Source organism: Episyrphus balteatus, chromosome 1, assembly GCF_945859705.1.
Source record: "Episyrphus balteatus chromosome 1, idEpiBalt1.1, whole genome shotgun sequence".
Lineage (NCBI taxonomy): Eukaryota > Metazoa > Arthropoda > Insecta > Diptera > Syrphidae > Episyrphus > Episyrphus balteatus.
Window position 1 is genome coordinate 136514499 of NC_079134.1, and position 18283 is coordinate 136532781.

Below are 18283 nucleotides of genomic sequence, written 5' to 3' on the forward strand. Positions count from 1 at the left end.
AATACCCGCTACTATCAATTTAAAATGTTATATTGAAGTTGTGTCATTTGAAGTTTCTTATGCTTTTTTTATATTGATTTATTTCTCAATTGTGATGGATATTCAAGACAGCTTAACAATGCAATTTCGGCGGAAAAATTCAGAAACAAGCGCAAAAAGAAAGATTTGTTAAAGAAAACCAAATTACCCAGAAAAAACATCAATCTTTGTAGCACAAATTAAATTTTTATTTGCTTTAATTTTTTTTTCACAAAATGTATGCCTATACAAGTACCTAATTTAATATGCAATTGGCTTTCTTTGAAAACATTTTTTAGGTATAACAAATTGAAAAAAAAAAACAAGTTTTTCGATTTTGGCACTTTACTCAAAACACAAAGGGTCCTCAATTTCATTATTTCTTTATCGAAAGAACTCGGATTGTTTTCCAAAAGATATCAATAATTTAGCAAAAATTTGTTTTATTTTTGTTTTTTAATCTGAACAAAATAAACTTTTGACAAAAAAAAATAAATTTTCAAATGACATTTTAAGTAAAATCTCAAGTTTGCTCAACAATCTTTTGATATTTTCAGGATTTGAGAAAATCTAAAGTTGAACAACTCTAGATTTAATTAAAATTAAAAGTTTAAAACGTCAAATTTCAGTGTATAAAATTAAATTCTCAAGTAGAGAATAAAAATCATCCAGTTGCCTTCAACTTTGAGTGAATAAAATCGCCCTTAACGAAGCTGAGAGACTTTTTTATACAGCGGCTCCAAACAAAATTATGCTATCCTCGCCTTGTACACCTTGCCGAAATGGGGCTGTTACATACAAAAAGCCACTGTTAAAATCATCGAATGTTGATCCCGAATAAATACTGACCCCCAAAAAATCAACCCATCTAGGCCTTGCATTAACCCATCTCTTGACATAAATACCATCCACAACTATCCACATTCCATAACAAATACAACACACTCATTTGACATTTGATGCTGTCAACAAAAAAAAAGTAAAAAAAAAAAAATTTTCGCTGTGCTCTACGAAATTCTGAAAATTTTTGCAAAAAAAAATATCAAATAAATCTTCATTCCCATTAAAATAATGCAAACAATATGAAACTTTACTAAAAAAATACATATTCTTAAATTAAGTGTGTCATGGAAATAATATATTTTTCTAATTGGATAAACTCCTTAACCAGATGCTCTTATCTACAACGATAAGTAGTTTTTTTTTGTCATTTATCAAAGTTAATCAAAATTTTCTTATCAAAAATTACAATTTGATAAATTTTGCGTAGAATATAATTAGCTGCTGTCGCAATGAATATAATTTATTTAACAATCATTTGCCTATCAATGACATTATTTGTCAATAGCACTGATGTCATCAAAAATCTTGCTAGTCGAATTCCCATCAATAGCAACAGCAACAGTGCTTTAGTTCGCAACGAAAAAACTCCACTAAATACTAGAAACGTTCAAGCCCTTTGTCCGAATGTATTCCATCATATATTTAGTGGCTATGTCCCGCGTGATGGCACCGAAGCAGGAAACATGACTGACTTAAAATTTGACGGTGAAGTCAATCTATACAACTGTGTTTTGGCATGTTGTGAGAAAAAGAATCACACATGCAATGTTGCTTTTGTTTATAAGCAAACATGCTACCATGTTAGATGCAATAGCAATGCCGCTTGCTTGCCCAAAGAAAGAGGCGATGCCAAAGGCCCTCTTGAGATGGTTTTGGTCAATCCCGTTGTCACTCAACCTGGTGACGAGGATATAACCTGGATGGATGTTCTAAAAGCTGAAAAGCTTAGCGAACTCATTCCAGAAGAGGAAGCTACACCCACAGCTACAAATCCTCTCAATTTCTGGAAACAATCGAGCAAGTTTCGATATGACTCACCTTCGGCCGTGTATGAAGATGAATACATGCCGATGGAGGAGAAGAGAGTCAAACAGCTCTTTATGAATCGAAAGAATGATATTTATGGCAACTCTGCTATGGATGAAGATGCTGACGATGAAATGCTTTTCTATAGTGGATCTGCCAAGTATATTCCATGCGATCCCACTATGGACGGGGGATGCCCGGAAAAAGAAGTCTGTGTTGGCATTCGATCTGGGGAGCGAAAGGGAATCTGCAAGTGTATTCTTGGATATGCCAGGAATCGCCTTAGAGAATGTGTCCTGAGAGACATTGACTTTGGAGGCGATAAAATTGTTGAGAAAATCTTTCAAAGTGAAGGACCTAGGCATATTTCTTTATTAGAATCAATGCCAGTTACTGAAAGGCAAATGGATGAAAATGGTGCTGCTGCGGCAGCTAGCAAGGAAGAGCAACAAACTAAAATTGCTGTCTCGGTAATGTCGAAGGAGGTAACCCTACCAGAAAAGGAGGTAACCCTGTCGGCTTATACTGTCCCCGATGAACAGTCAAGTGGAGTTCCATACAAATACTTGTGGACATTGATAACTCAGCCAAAAGGTCCAATGAATGGAACTATATCTGATCAAACCAAGTCCAAGGTGAAACTATCAAATCTCTCCGAAGGTCTGTACACTTTTAAAGTCTCAGTGACGGGGAATGGAACTTATGGTGATGCTATGGCTAATGTTACAGTTTTCCCAGAGAAGCGGATAAATCGTTTGCCACAAGTTGTAATCTCTCCATCAGAGCAGACTATTAAATGGCCAACGACAAAGGCGATCCTGGATGGCAGTGCAAGTACAGATGATGATAAGATCATCGGGTGGCATTGGGAGTTGAAATCTGGACCGATTGGTTATGAACCAAGCCTTCCTGAGATCAATACACTTCAATTGAGTGATTTGACATCTCCTGGAAACTATACATTTCAATTGACTGTGACAGACTCGGATAATGCCAAGAATTCGACAACAGCTAATATTACGGTCCTTAAAGTGACCGATTATCCACCGGAAGCGAATGCTGGAAGTGCTGTAATGGTCTATTTGCCTCATAATAATGTCACTTTAAATGGAACTGCCAGTACTGATGATCGAGAGATTGTTGCATGGGAATGGACTAAAGATGCTAGTGATGAAAGTAAAGCTGTTGACATGCAGAACACACGAACGCCTTATCTGCAATTGTCCAATTTGGAAGAAGGAATGTATACATTTGTGTTGAAAGTCACAGATGGTAGTAATCAATCGAGTACGGCAAAAGTGCCGGTATTTGTGAAGCCACCTACGAATACTCCTCCGGTGGCTGAAGCTGGAACGAATTCTACAACTAATTTACCAAAGAACTGGGCGGAACTTAATGGATCGCAATCGAAAGATGACATTAAAATCACATCATATCGATGGTCTCAGGTTTCGGGACCCAAAGATGCGGTGATAGTGAAAGGTAATGAATCTGTTGCCAATGCGACGAGTCTAACTATTGGACTCTATGAATTCCAATTGACTGTTTCCGATGAGAATAACAACACAGCTAGTGACAGTACATGGGTGAAGGTTGTTCAGGAGAAGAATAGTGCTCCAGTAGCTAATGCTGGAGGAGATCAAAGTATAACCTTGCCGGTATCTGTGATCTATTTGAATGGATCGAAATCGTATGATGATTTGAATGTGGTAAACTATACCTGGACAAGAGACGATATGAGTCTAGCAGCTGGTAATATTGTTGGCAACACCAATCATGAAGCAGTTTTGATGCTTACCGATGTGGCACATGGCAGGTATGTCTTTAAATTGACTGTTAATGATGAACAGGGTTTAACTGGCAGTGATACGGTGAGTGTAATTGTACGACCTGATCCGAAGCTATTGAATCTAGTCGAACTAACATTCTCCATGGGAATCTCTGTACTGACCCAATCCGAATTGGATTCAATGGTTCAAAAAATAGCATTACTTTTGGGAAATGTTAAAATCTATGTCCGAAAGTTAAAAATCGATTCAAAGTCGGATGAAGCGATTTTGGTTTTCTATGCTGAGGAACTACCACCAGCTGGAACCACAGACATCAAATCGACTCCGATACCTGGACTCAGAGTCGAACAAATATTGAAAGAGAAAATTTTACGTGATTCATCGATTTTGGGAGCTGCATTTGCTGATGTTCGTACAACAGTTTGTCAGAATAAATGTTCTGGTCATGGTTCTTGTAACACTGTCACTCGTTCCTGTATGTGTGAAACTTTTTGGATGCCTTCTGTGTTCTATTTTTGGGGTGTAGAAGAAGCCAATTGTGATTGGTCGATTTTGTATGTCGTCGTTGCAGTTATTGTTGGATTTTTGCTATTGTCTGGTCTATTTTGGGGTATTTCATGTGCCTGTCGTACTACATCTAAGAAACCCAGATCACGTCCAAAAGTACAGAAATACTCTCTGATTGGATCGCAAGAAGAGGAACTTCCTACTTCATATAGTCGTGCTACATCGCTAACCGACTCGGAGACCGATTCAGATGTTGTTTTTGAGACACGTTCGAAGCCGAACGGTATTTTACGGTCAAATGGTGCACCACGAAATAATAATCATACTTCGAAATATGCAACAACCAAAATTGGACGTAAAATCAAGACATAGAATTTTTAAATACCTACTCCAGCAGAAACAGAAAGAGAAGAAGAGAAGACATTTGAGAATAGAGTGAGCGAGCGAGTTGGGGAAAGAGATTCCTCACAACATTCCAGTTTTTGAAACGCGATGTTCCTTTGTAAAGTATTTAATTTTCCTATTTTCTTTTTATTTTAATTTTAATTCTTATTTAAAATTTCAAGGCCAAGTAATGTGTATGTGTGGATGTTGCGACGAAATTGTAGTCGTTTATTTCATTCAATGATTAGTTATGTATTTTTTTAATTTAATTTCATCAGGGAAAGCACAAAGTATAAGTATTTTTTTTTATTTAAGTTTTTTTTTTTGAAAAAATAACTACCTATACTATTTAAGTTGGTAGTTTTTGCATTCATAGACCTCAGAAACATTTTTGATATTGGAAAATGTCTTAATCTTTAAAGAAGCAGAAGACTTCTTGTATACAATATTTGTCTTGCGTTTCTTACAAGACTTTTTCGACCGCTGAGTAAAAGCAGTTGGCGGCTGCGAAAAGTTTTATCATTATTAAAGCTCATTGATATGACATTCCATTTGAATTAAATCCGTTTCTGAGGTCTCTTAATGTCAAAGCAACTTTATTTCATTTAAATATACATTAAACAGTTTAAGAAAAAGACCAAAATTGGCTTGTACTTAAGTAATTTTAGTTTTTTTTTCCATGTATTAATTTTTTTGCCAAAAATATATTTTTAATTTAAATATTTAAATTGTATTAATTCATAATTATTAAGAAGAATTATAAAACAAAAAGTTCTCAAACATTTGAATAATAAAAAAAAAGTAAAATAAAAAGATTTTGTAGTTTCTAAGCTTACGTATACTTTCATGAACTGTACAGAGATAAAAGAGGGAGAAAAGCAGGAAAATAAAATATGTATTATTTATTGACTTAATGAATCATGTGTGGTGTTTTTATTTAAATTGATTTAAAAGTTCTTTGAGATGAAGGACAAAATGCACGACGCTATTGAGTATTTAAACAATCAGTAACTAAATATTATAAATCTCCTTTATAATTTCAAACAATTGAATTTAAAAAAATAAGCGTTTTCTCAAGTTTTAGATAACACTGGTCAACAAGGTTTTTGTTACAGACACCAAGATAAACTTTTCTATAGGTTTTTTGAGTGTTGAGTTCGAATCCGAAGTCAGAACATTTCTATCACATCACGTTTTTTAGAAAATCCCGTTAGAAAATATAAAATGCCGCTTATTACCAGTTTTCAAGATTATTTCTTAGCTTTTGGTAATTTGTTTAAATAAATTTATAATGGTTTAGAATCTCGCAAGTTTTTATATTTGCGAAGGTGGTGAATCGCGGTGAGATACATCAAAGCGTGACCGTATTAGATAGGTAGTTAAGAACTTACAGGAATGTAAATAAAACGTTATGTCAAAATTTGAAAGCGATTGGCAAAGAACTTTTCGTGATTTGCTATTAAAAGCAAATAAACATGAGATATATCAAACACGTTGATTTCAACTTAAGATTTCTCAAAGAAGAAAAGAGATATTAAAAGGATTTAAACGGATTTAGAAAGACAAGATTTAGTTCTTTTAGAAACCGTTACAAATTTATTTATAACAAATAACCAAACGCTAAGAAATAATCTCGAAAACTGGTAAAAAGCGGCATTTTCGAAAAACCTGATGTGATAGAATTTTTTTGACTTCGGATTCGAGCTTAGCACAACAAAATCCTATAAAAAAGTATACCTTGGTTTCTGTAACAAAAAAAAAAGTTTAATTTTGTTGATCAGTGTAATTATTGGTGCGAACTGAGGAATACCTCAAGTAAATGTCTCTTCAGACGTTTCCTTTGGAAATCTCGACTTGAGTGATGACTATGAATAACGATTCACTGCTTCTTCTTAAGGTTTTTCCTAGTTTGGAAAAAATAAAGCCAAGTGAAATTAAACCAACTTTCAAAAATTGGCCTTTTTTCACTGTTCCAAATAGTGCCATAAAGTCAAAATTTCTTTTGAGAATTTAATATTTATAGGTTTTAAGCCTAGTATGTTGCTGAAGCGAAACGAAATTTTCCATACAAAAATAGCACAACGAAATCTTGAAGGGAAAATTTCGTTTTTCAGTACACAGATCTAGGCAAAAATTTTAGAATTTTCACTCATTTTTGTCTCTTACTTTTTTTTTCGTTCATATTTTGCTTGATGTAAAGATCTGTGATGACTTTTTCTTTTTTAATTAATTTATTTCTTGATTAAAAACTTATTTTTTTTTATGTTTTTTCTTGATTTTAAATAAATTTGGAATTTTGTATTTCAATCAAATCATCGTAATTTAGGTCCCTCTGCCATTCTTGCAAATTAACGCTCACACAATAATGGTTGAGATTTGTTGTTCATTCGACGAGTGAATGAACAAAAATCCGTATTTTTACTTATCATGTTTTCCATTTTTTTAAAATGAAATTGGCTTTTTAATGCAAAACTATATGGTCCCATGATTATGAAAGTGGACTGTCACTTTTTGCATTGTTTGAAGAAAAACTACAACATAATAATTTTCTTATAACGATTTAATTATATTTCTTTTATGAAATTACTAAAGGAGCAATAAAGAAGTTTATTTACTGCGATTTCGTTTTCAAATTAACTTTACCCCTTAAATAATAATAATTTTTAGGCTAGATTTGATGCCATTTTTGGGAGTAACTTAGTCCACTTTCATAATTAAGGGCACATTATAAGTATGGGGCGCATTCACGAACCTAGTGACTACGTTAGTCGACTCGTTCTGATTGGCTGAAAACAACTAAAAAATTAGTTAAAATTTCCCCTCCGACATAGTGTAAAAATTTCGACTTTAAAGTTAGTTGACTGTTTATCAGTCAGCACTGTTTGATGCAAACAATTCTATTTGAATTTTAATTTGTTGGTGGAATTGATGAAAAAAGCATATAAAATAAAATTAGTAGCATGTAAATATAAATTATGAAATTGAGGAATTACTAGGGAAAAAGCTATTAAAACCAATCAAAACACATTTTTTTTATTTCATCTGTCAACTGGCTTTGTAGTGCAAATTCGCATTCCAAAAGCTAGTTGAAATTCGACTACGTAGTCACAACTTTTAAAGCTGAAACACACACGCTTCAGGGCGTCGCTTCGTTGCGTTACGTTGAGAAATCCTCAAAGCAAAGCGCGCTTCTGTCACTTTGACTTTGAACAGCTGATTGCAACATAAAATCTGCTGTCAAATAAAAAAAACACAGTCACTCACAAAATTATTGGGCCAAGTCTTTATCGTGATTTAATTGTGGAAAAATGAAAAAGGATATTAATGTGTTTAAAAAATGCATAGAAATTTGTTTATTCTTTAATCCAATAGTTATAAAAACAAAACCAATCAATAAAACTCAGTCTAAAACATCATTAAATTTTTTTTTTTTGTTTTTAATACGTAAATTGTTTTGATTTAAAATATCTCGATGTCGTTTTTTTGTGCAAAATCTATATAGAGAAATTAAAAAACACACATAGTTTTGCAATAATTTATTTTTTTTTATTCACATTTGGCGCAATAATAATGTGGGTGACTGTAACTATGTCTGTTAAATGTCAGAAAGCGAGCAAAAGTTCAGTCTGGTTGAACTTTTGCTCGCTTTCTTACGTTTCCTTACGTTTGTCAAAAAAAGCGTACGTAAGAAAAGCGTCATTGTGTGAGGATACACAGATTTCCTATAGTTTCCTATAGTCCAGACTTTTTGTGCACTAAATTAGGCAGTCAGGCAGTCTATCAAATTAATGAGAGTTGGGAGAGAATTCTCTCAGAAGGAAATAAAACTACGAAAGACTGCCAAAAAGTATGGAACAAGATGAACACCGTTATTCAACACAATTTCATATTTTATGCTTAATTCGATAAACATTAACACTTTTTTAATGCAAAAACGCGATTCAATTTAAAAATCACTACAATTTGATTTGTTTTCATCTTTATTTATTTGTTTGACATACGTCAACTTTTCATTTGACAGAACTCATATTTCTGCCGGAAGAAATTCTTTGGGCTAAATTTGTCAGGGTGGGGAAATTTTTTACTCTCTCGTGAGCGCTCTCTTCTACACAATTTTTGAAGTTGGGAACAGACTCTGACCAAAAATAACCAAATATTACTAAATTCGGCAGTTTAAAACTGATTGTGGAACGGACCTTTTGTGAATGCGCCCATTGCCTTCAATGGAAACTGCAAAAACTCCTTATTTATTTTATAGACCCTTCAGTTTTTTGGGATTTCTGAATATGTAATTTGTTGGATGGAAATACAGCCTTTTGTTTATTCACTCCTCATTTGACATACTTTAATCATGGGGTGACACATGTATGACAAAATTTATGCTACAATTTTTTTTTTTTTATAAATTCTTTTTTCTTCTGAGCCTAAAAGACGGCAAGTGCGTACTCAGCCTTACATTATATTGGTTTTTCTATTTACCACCAGGTGGATATTTTCTTCTACTACAAAATTTCCAACAAAAAAAAAAAAATCAAAATTGTACAAGAACATCAACCACGAATAAATATATTTCTGTCGCAGTCGTCCAAATTGTCAAATAAACGAAGGAAAATTTTTGTTTTTTAGCAAAAAATTTCTTAATTTCCTTAATTTTTCTTTCATAGTTATCATATTTATACGACATAATAATTAACCTCGTTTCATGTGAAATTTATCATTTAACTTATTTAGAGCTAAAATCATTCATTAATCACTTCAAATAAACTGCACAAAATTGAAGGTAATAATAAAATAAAAAATCTTTCTCCAGATAATAAATAAAATTCCTGAGTCATTCGTTGTGACTATATTATTTCCCAAGTTGGTAGCTATTTCATTTTTTCTTTGTTGTGGAATATATAAATATTCTATACGCAGCAGTTGTAAGCTTATGGAATATTTTATTTACTTTATTTTTTTTTTTAAATTAACTTGATAACATGCGTTTACTTTTGTAATCATGATAGGTCAAAGTTCAAAATTGACTCTATACTAACCAAATCACTCACACTACTGCCCTTTTTGAATTTGATTGAATTGCAACTTTCTTTTTGACTTTTTTTTTTGTTGTAAGATGGACACTGAAAAGTCTAGCAACAGCTCATTTGAGGATCTCTCAAATTTAAATGAGGCTGAAATGAAACAAATGAAAGAAGAAGTTGCTGCTGACGAACCCAAAATTGATCCATACCGTATTGTTGATTTGCTCGGCAATGGACAGCTCATTAAAAAGACATTGAAGACATCCGATAATCCCATAAGTCCGCAACGTGGAGAATTAATTAAAGTCAGTTTCACGGGTAAATTGGACGATGGAACGATTGTTGAGAATGTTGAAAATGCATTTTATCATGTTGGTGATTTTGAGGTGATCTTTATACATTTACTTTGTTAATTTTGGTTGTGTTATTGTAATGTTGTAATAATTTTAGGTATGTCAAGGTTTAGATATGGCTATACCAATGATGTTGGTTGGAGAAGTAGCCGAAGTTAGTGTTGATCCTAGATTTGCCTATGGACCGATTGGATTGAAAAATGAAGAAAAGCCTGAACTTTCAATTCCACCAGATGCAAAGGTTAGTAGATTTATTCAAGTTTTGTGATATAAGAGTAGACACATAATAAGTTAATTACTCTAATTAAAAACTCGTAGAAAAGCACTTACTTAAAACGTGCATTCGTTTTAAGATAAGTTTTGCAATCTGTGACAATTCTTGGATTTCAAATCAAAGTTGTTGCCGTAAGTTCAAAATTACAAAAGTTTTTAAAAAATATTAAGAACCCAGATAAATAGACTTATTGCGTTTTTAAACTAAAAAGTTTCAAATTTATTTATATTCGTCATTCACGTACATACAAAAATAAAAAGCACGACTGGGTCGCACGAACTTGCTCTTAGAGTTAAAGTTGCTTAAATTTTTAAGACTTTTTATTTAGAAAATTGAAAAAAAAAAAAAATAAAATTCCTTTTTTAAAAAAATAAAATAAAATCTAAAATTAAATTGCCCTCCAAAACAAGTATGCAGTTTTAATTGATATATTAACATGCATTTTTAGAAAAAAAATTTTCAAAATCGTTAGAGCCGTTTTTAAAAAAACTAATTTTTTATAAATAATTTCTTGGAAAAAAAGTTTTAAAATAAATTTGGTATGCCATTTTGTAGAAATCACTAATCAACATCTAAAAACAAAATTTCAAAAAAATTCAATGCCCCATTTTCGAAAATTTGATTTTTCAAAAAAAATTTTCAAATTTTTTTTAAAAATCCAAAAATAATTCTTTTGGAAAATTTATTTTTGGTTTATATTAAAATTATATAAATGCTTCTTCACAAAAAGTTTCGTCGAAATACAATAAGCAGTTTCGGAGATAATCGGATACCGTTAATAATGATTTTCAAAAAAAATTTTTTTCATTGAAAGATAGACCTTAGTTTAAAACTAATAGGTGAATCTATGCTTTTCACCGAGGCGAAGGCGGGAAAGTTTATGCTTTGACAAGGGCGCCGGTTTTCCACATTATCTTTCGTAGAAATGACTTAATTCCACCTTAATTATTTGCTGCATTTGCCGTACTCCCCCTACCAAGTTTATTTTCTCGAAAACTTCTCTTGTTGTCAAATTCTAACGAAAATTACTTCATTTTTTGTCACTTTTGGCTCTCTCTTCGACCAAAGGCTTCTTTCCTGATCGTTTTAGGTAACCATACTTGTCATCTTTGTAAATTAAATTATCAATTACACAATCGGACCTTTCTTCTCCTCCAGATTTTTGCGGTTGGACAATCAATTTTCATCGTAAGCCTTGATTTTGCCCATTTCTGCCTGCGTCAAGGGTTTTTCACGCCTTATTTAAAAATAACCGAAAAATTTTACTTATAAAATGTTCATAATGGGTTAAATTCATTTTCCAACAGTTTTGCTTACTTTTGGTTACATTTGATCCCGCTAAACCACACTTTTAATGTGAAAATCTGCTGTGCCTTTATAATTATTTCGCACCAGAAATTCAAAAAATAATTTTTAAAATTAAGTTAAACGAATTAAATAAAAATAAAGGGTGGCAAACAATCCAGTATATACTTGTCGTCTAATTCGTGCAAGGAGTAAAAATTAAATATCCTTTATATTGTTTAAAAACGAAAAAATCGACTGCCTTTATAATTATTTCGGTGGGTGTATTTGAATTTTTTAAACAAAATCGTTAAAGCCGTTTTCGAGATATTTCAATTTTATTTAAATCGGTATATGACCGTTATTTTTTGTCCAAAAAAATTAATTCCAAAAACCCCTCTGGATAGTCGCCAAATAACGCTACATACCAAGTTTGACATTAATCGGTTCATCCGTTTAGGCTGTAGCTCCTTATACAGACACAGACAGACAGACAGACAGACAGACGGACTTCCGGGACCCACTTTTTTGGCATTGTCTACATTGGAAAAATGTTATCTCGACTTTTTTTTCTGTACGAATGCATAACTTGATATATAGTACCTATGTATATCGCAAGTAAAAATTGGGATTACGATCTATTTTGGAAAAGTTTAATTTTCTTAAAAACCGCTCCAACGATTTTGTTAAAAAACAATAATTCATTTATTTTTTTAAGGGTTTTATTAATTTTCTTGTAAAATCAAATTGAGAATATTCGTTTGTGATTTTCCAAAGAGCTTGAAATTAGCAATTAGTACGGGTCATACATTTTATTTAATATCACTTTACTTTTTCCATCAACATAGTCCTTTTATCGATGGAATGAAAATTTAATTTACATACAAGCGCTCTATAAAAGTTGAAATATAATCCCAATCCCAATTTTTGTGTACATATGATTGCTTGGGGGCATTACCCTTACCGAGACTTTGATGTCCAGTCTGATTAAAAATATTACACAAATATTAGATATTACACAATGCCCAACAACAATAAACTAACTAATAAAAGCTTTGTGTGTATATTTCATACACACAAAAAGTGCTTAAAAATCAGATTGCCGTGAAAAGTTTTCGCTTAAATTTACATAGTTCACAAAATATAACGGGTGTCAAAGTGCATTTCACCCACTTACTCGATAACAAATAAAGAATTACAAAATTTAAAAGTGTATAATTATGAAACTTTTTTACATACAAATATTTTTTCTAAGTTTAACAGTGACAAAGTCAAATCGTAGGACGCGATTTTGCTCCAAAACAACTTGACTTCAATTTATTTATTAACAATAAGAAACGAAAAAAATGTGCACTAAAAAAATATGGAATTATTTTTTGCATTCAATTCTATACTAAATGTGTGCATTAAATATTTAGACCGAGAGCTGGACTTCATGCGGATAGGTAACCGATTAACATTAATATAAAGAAGAAGATCCATTTATAGTGGTAAAAACATGTAAGTCTTTCGGTTTGTATCGACGCTGATATAATTTAGTGCAAATAAATACCCCTACGGCCTACGATCATGATTTTATGAATTATTTACATTCAATGTAAGCCCAGTAATTTTAGGCATTTTTAACCCCAATCTGCGGAAAAACTCCTACTGGGCTGAATTTTGGTATAGACCTTCTTTAAGGCGTTGTTATGAAGATGTGAAAAATCGACATTGATATCGTGCCAGCGTAAGAAGTTATAGAGGTCAAAAGGTCACGAAAAAATTTTCGAATATATCTCGCGACCTGTTGCTCGGAGGTCAATAGGGGTCTGTAGAAAAAGTGTTCTTCATAAAATTATCTACATATATTGCTTTAAGCATTTTTCTCTAAAACCAACCGTTTAGAGCGATTTCAAGCGTAGGCATAATACATGATACGTAATACGCCTATACCAAAATTCAGCCTAGTAGGAATTTTTCCGCAGATAAAACCTAAAATTACTGGACTATGTTATATTTGAAATTTTTAAATAATCTCGTTTCATTAAGGGGGGAAATCCCTCCAGACGACACCTTTTTCACTATTTTTTTATGAAAAACTGAAAGCACTTATTGAAATTTGGAAAAAGACAAGATATTACTGACATTATCAAGAATTAAAAAAAAAATTTTTGAAATGAAAAAATAACAAAATGGCGGCTCTGGAGCCTTTCAAAGTTGACGCCTCTAGTTTGCGCCGTGCAATGTACAGGCCCAGGAAATTATCTTAAATCAAAAAGGAAATTTTTTTCCGTTAGATGATATTAGTACGCATTGCATGAACCTAAATTTATTTTTTTTAAATGAAAAATAAAAATTAGAAATAAAAAAAACGAAAAAAACATGTTTTTTTTTACAAAGAAGTAGTAAAAAAAAATATTTACTGAACAAATTTTATTCAACTTTCATGTTGTGGCCAATGATTTAAGGAGTAATTTGCTTCAAATTTCAAGTCGATAGCTTCATTAGTTTTTGAGTTACATTGCACGGCGCAAACTAGAGGCGTCAACTTTGAAAGGCTCCAGAGCCGCCATTTTGTTATTTTTTCATTTCAAAATTTTTTTTTTCAATTCTTGATAATGTCAGTAATATCTTGTCTTTTTCCAAATTTCAATAAGTGCTTTCAGTTTTTCATAAAAAAAATAGTGAAAAAGGTGTCGTCTGGAGGGATTTCCCCCCTTAATTTAACCTCAACCTAGTGTTAGGGACTATTACAGCCCTCTGGAAAAATTTCAGATTTTAAGACTAAAAATACGAATCGGAATGAAATATCTGCTTGGTTTTTTCTTAGGATTCATACAAGCACTTTCACATGATCGCATTGGTCCCACACAAGTTATGAATTAATTATTGAATTGAAAGTTGTTTCTATTTCGTTTTACCAAAAAAATTAAAACAAATAGTCGGTAACAACATGGTTCCATGGTTATTAAGTTTTGCTTTTAAAGAAAGATCAGATGCTTGTTATTGCTAGGACAACATGTCACGAGGCTGGTATAGTCAACAGGATATCGATCCTAAGCACTAAATTAATGCATGCATTTTTTGGGGTACTCAAATTTCTGTGATTCCTACCACCTGCCCAATCTTAACCTAATTATAAATGAGTGGACGGATCTGAAAAAGGAGGAAGGATAAAAAGACTTTCAAAAACAAAAATTAAGTATTGCTTGAAGCTAAAAATCAGTGGAAGATTATCCCAGTAAAGATGTGTCCGAAACTTATTGATTACGTGAAAATTTAATGTTTTTGAAAACGGTTCGATAAATTTTCATAAAATTTTGTTTCTATGTTTCGATTTATAATTTCTTTAGAACTGCATAATTTCTTTTTCAAAAATGTATATTATAATTTTTTAATTTATTTTTATACGGCTTTAGTTTGTTTTTCAAAAAAAAAAAAATTGTTGTAAAAGAAATGAAATTTTGTTTTGAAGTCAAAACCCTTTAAAAAGATGTTTTAGCAAATAGCCTTATTATGTAATTTCAAATAAATCGTATCATTACTTTTGACGCTCTCTAATTCAGTCAGTCAAATATTATTGGGAATAATTTTTGACATCTTGAATTAAACGGCATGAATGTACTGAAATGCACTTAAAAATTATCTTTATCTTGAAGTACAGTTCAATTTTTCGAGAACTTAATTATTTTTACCAACGTGAATGGAAAAGCGTCATCACATTAATTATTATTCTTTTTAATTCAAAGATCACTTATGAAGTTCACTTATTGGATGCTAAACTTGAAGAACATGCAGATCTTAAGACTTTTGAAATTCGTAAAAATTATGGGTAAGTTAATAATATTACCGTCGTATACAAAAACAGGTCTTAAAAAAAAACGTTCTTTTCAATAACTCAGAAATCGCAAAAAGGAAAGAGCAAACTTTTGGTACAATCGCAACGAGTTCAATATTGCAATTCAACTCTATCGTCGTGCTCTTGAGTACTTAGATGACAGAGATGGTGATCCAGATGCTAATATTGATACTGAAGACTTAGAAGTGAGTAATAAATACAAAATTGAAGTAAATTATATTAATATCGACTTATTACTCCAGCTATCAAATGGTGATTTACAAAGCATTTTGGATGATAGACTGGTTGTTTATAATAATTTGGCAATGGCACAAATCAAGATCTCGGCATATGATGCTGCACTTGCTTCAGTTGAACATGTTTTAAGATGTCAACCTAACAATCATAAGGCTTTATACAGAAAAGGAAGGGTAAGCAAGAAGATTTTAGTTATTTTAAATTTGAAATAACTTGAAATTTGTGTAAAGATTTTAGAAGGCAAGGGTGACACTAAGGGAGCCATCAGTTTATTACAAAAAGCAGCTACGTTAGAACCAGATAGCAGGACTATCCAACAGGTTTGTTAAAATATTTACGGTTTTTTTGTATAGCAAACAAATGAATGCCATTTTTCTTTTGAAGGATCTTGCAAAGCTGATTATCAAAGCACGTCGCGAAGAACACAACGAAAAGGAAATGTACCAAAAAATGTTGGGTCATGCCAAAAAGCTAGAACAGAACAGCAAACAGCCCCTTAAACGGGCTAATCCAGAAAGTTCAAAGGTAAAAGATAACAAATATATCTATCTAATGTTTCGTGTTATATATTTTTTTTTTTTTTTTTTTTGTATTTTAGTTGAAAGTTCTTGGCTATCTTATGGGATCTATTCTGATTGGTGTTGCCGGTGTAGCCATGTACCGATATAAATACTAAAAAAAAAACAAGCAATTCTAATTGTTTTGCCTTATTTATTTTTCTCTTCCATTTTTTTTTTATTATTATTATTCTTAATGCTTAAACTTCCGAAATGTATTTAAAAAAAAAATTCTTATAAATCAAGAAAAGGCAAGGCTTTCGCATTCCATCGGAATATTTATTTTCCAAATTGGTTTGCATTGATCAAAATAGATAAATTATACGATTATATATTTTTGTTGTTATGATCTATCTATAATGACAATTATTTATGTTAATATTTCCGTCTCCGCAATACAATTAGTTGATTGTAAAAGTTAAAAAAAAAAAAACAAAATATTATTAAATATGTATTTTGTACCTTTCTTTTATAATATTTTATCCTTAAAGATATCATTCCAAGACAGATAAATTGGAAAATAAATAATGTTTAGTTTTCCACTGGTAATGGACAGGTTCATAGTTAAATAAAAAAAGGAAAAAAAAAAACAAATGAAAAGAAATTTGAAATCAACTAGTTTTTGTATAATAGTTAATCGAGTCAACGAAGGTAAAATAAATCATGGGTTATAATTTTCAGTGGTATGAGTGTTCCTATTAAAAAAATCAATCAGTTTTATTCTAGGAGGAGCAGGTACTGAGATACGGATATTCAACAATATTTTTGTAAGGGGGAATTGTAGGCTAAAATATCGTTAATCATATCGAAAAAGCCAACAGACCTCATTTGGAGTTTGTCCACCACGTTGATAACATACAACATTATTTAATTTCTAAAGGTTTATCAAGAAATATAATATTGTCTTTAAGAAGATATTTTTGTGTCGGAACAAACTTACAGTGCCGTTCGAAAAATTTTGGTCAAACATTTTTGTTTTCGAATTATGTAAAATGTGTTGCAATAACTACATCTGCTTTAATGAAGATTTGTTTTCATATGCGATTTTAACCGTTTTATGATGCATTAAAAGTGCCCACGGGAACGCGACAGCGACTCAGGCAGGCGTGTATTTTTTCGGGTTTAATTTTTCGAGAATTGTGACGGATTTTTTTACGCGCAAAAACAATTTCATAATCGGAAATCGTTTTTTTTTTTTAAATATTTAGATCACTGGCATAATTATTTTTGCTAAAAGTAAGATTATTAATTTTGTGAGTACAATGTTTCCGTCTTAAAAAAATATGTACAAATGAGTTGACCATATTGTACTATACTGGCTGTTTTCCAAGTAAGTGGAAGGAGACTTTAGTAATACCAATCCAAAAAATTCGAAATACAAAGCTATGTGAAGAATACAGACCGGTCAATATGCTACAATTTAGGAACTATTTGGAAAATAATAATTTAATAATGGAACAACAATCGGGTTTTAGAAAGGGTTATTCGTGTGAAACGGCTTTGAATTTTGTGATAGAGAGTTGGAAGAATGAAATGGACAGTAAAAATTTTGTCATTGCAGTTTTCTTGGATTTCAAGAGAGCTTTTGAGACTGTAGACCGCGGGATACTTCTTAAAAAGCTCTCCAAATATGGAATCAAAAATAATGAATTGAAATGGTTTGAGTCATATTTAAATGCTCGAACACAACGTACCTCAGTAAACAATAATGTATCTAGTGCGAATGAAGTTAAAACAGGTGTGCCTCAGGGTTCGGTGATGGGAGTTTTGCTGTTCTTATTATATATCAATGATATAAAATTGGCTGTTAAAAATTGTAGATTGTGTATGTTTGCGGATGATGCCCTTCTTTTTATTTCGGGAAAATGTATGAGAGAATGTACTGGAAAAATCAATATGGACCTACAATCAATAAGTGAATGGCTCGTTATTAATAAATTAAAGCTTAATATAAAGAAAACCAAGTATATGTGTATAAATAGTATGGAACAGAATGTTGTGCAAATAAATGGAGAGAATATTGAACGTGTGAATGAGTTTAAGTATTTAGGAGTAGTTATTGATGATAAAATTTCCTTAAAAGCTAATACAGACTATGTGTGCAAGAAATTGTCGAAAAAAATATATTTTCTAGGACGGATTAGAAAA

At 31.6% G+C, this 18283-nt stretch overlaps 2 protein-coding genes across 2 annotated transcripts; both read left to right on the forward strand.

The window, feature by feature from the left end:
* Positions 1-1019: 1019 nt before the first annotated feature.
* On the forward strand, positions 1020-5012 carry LOC129906081 (dyslexia-associated protein KIAA0319-like protein). Its single transcript, XM_055981713.1, has 2 exons — positions 1020-4691; positions 4751-5012. The coding sequence occupies exon 1, from the start codon at positions 1311-1313 to the stop codon at positions 4554-4556; it is 3246 nt and encodes a 1081-aa protein (XP_055837688.1). The 5' UTR covers positions 1020-1310; the 3' UTR covers positions 4557-4691; positions 4751-5012.
* Positions 5013-9138: 4126 nt separating this feature from the next.
* Positions 9139-16746, forward strand: LOC129906090 (peptidyl-prolyl cis-trans isomerase FKBP8). The gene is made up of 9 exons (XM_055981727.1): positions 9139-9348; positions 9682-9975; positions 10040-10183; positions 15232-15314; positions 15385-15526; positions 15584-15751; positions 15809-15898; positions 15963-16103; positions 16177-16746. The coding sequence occupies exons 2-9, from the start codon at positions 9682-9684 to the stop codon at positions 16252-16254; spliced, it is 1140 nt and encodes a 379-aa protein (XP_055837702.1). The 5' UTR covers positions 9139-9348; the 3' UTR covers positions 16255-16746.
* The last annotated feature ends 1537 nt before the right edge of the window (positions 16747-18283 follow it).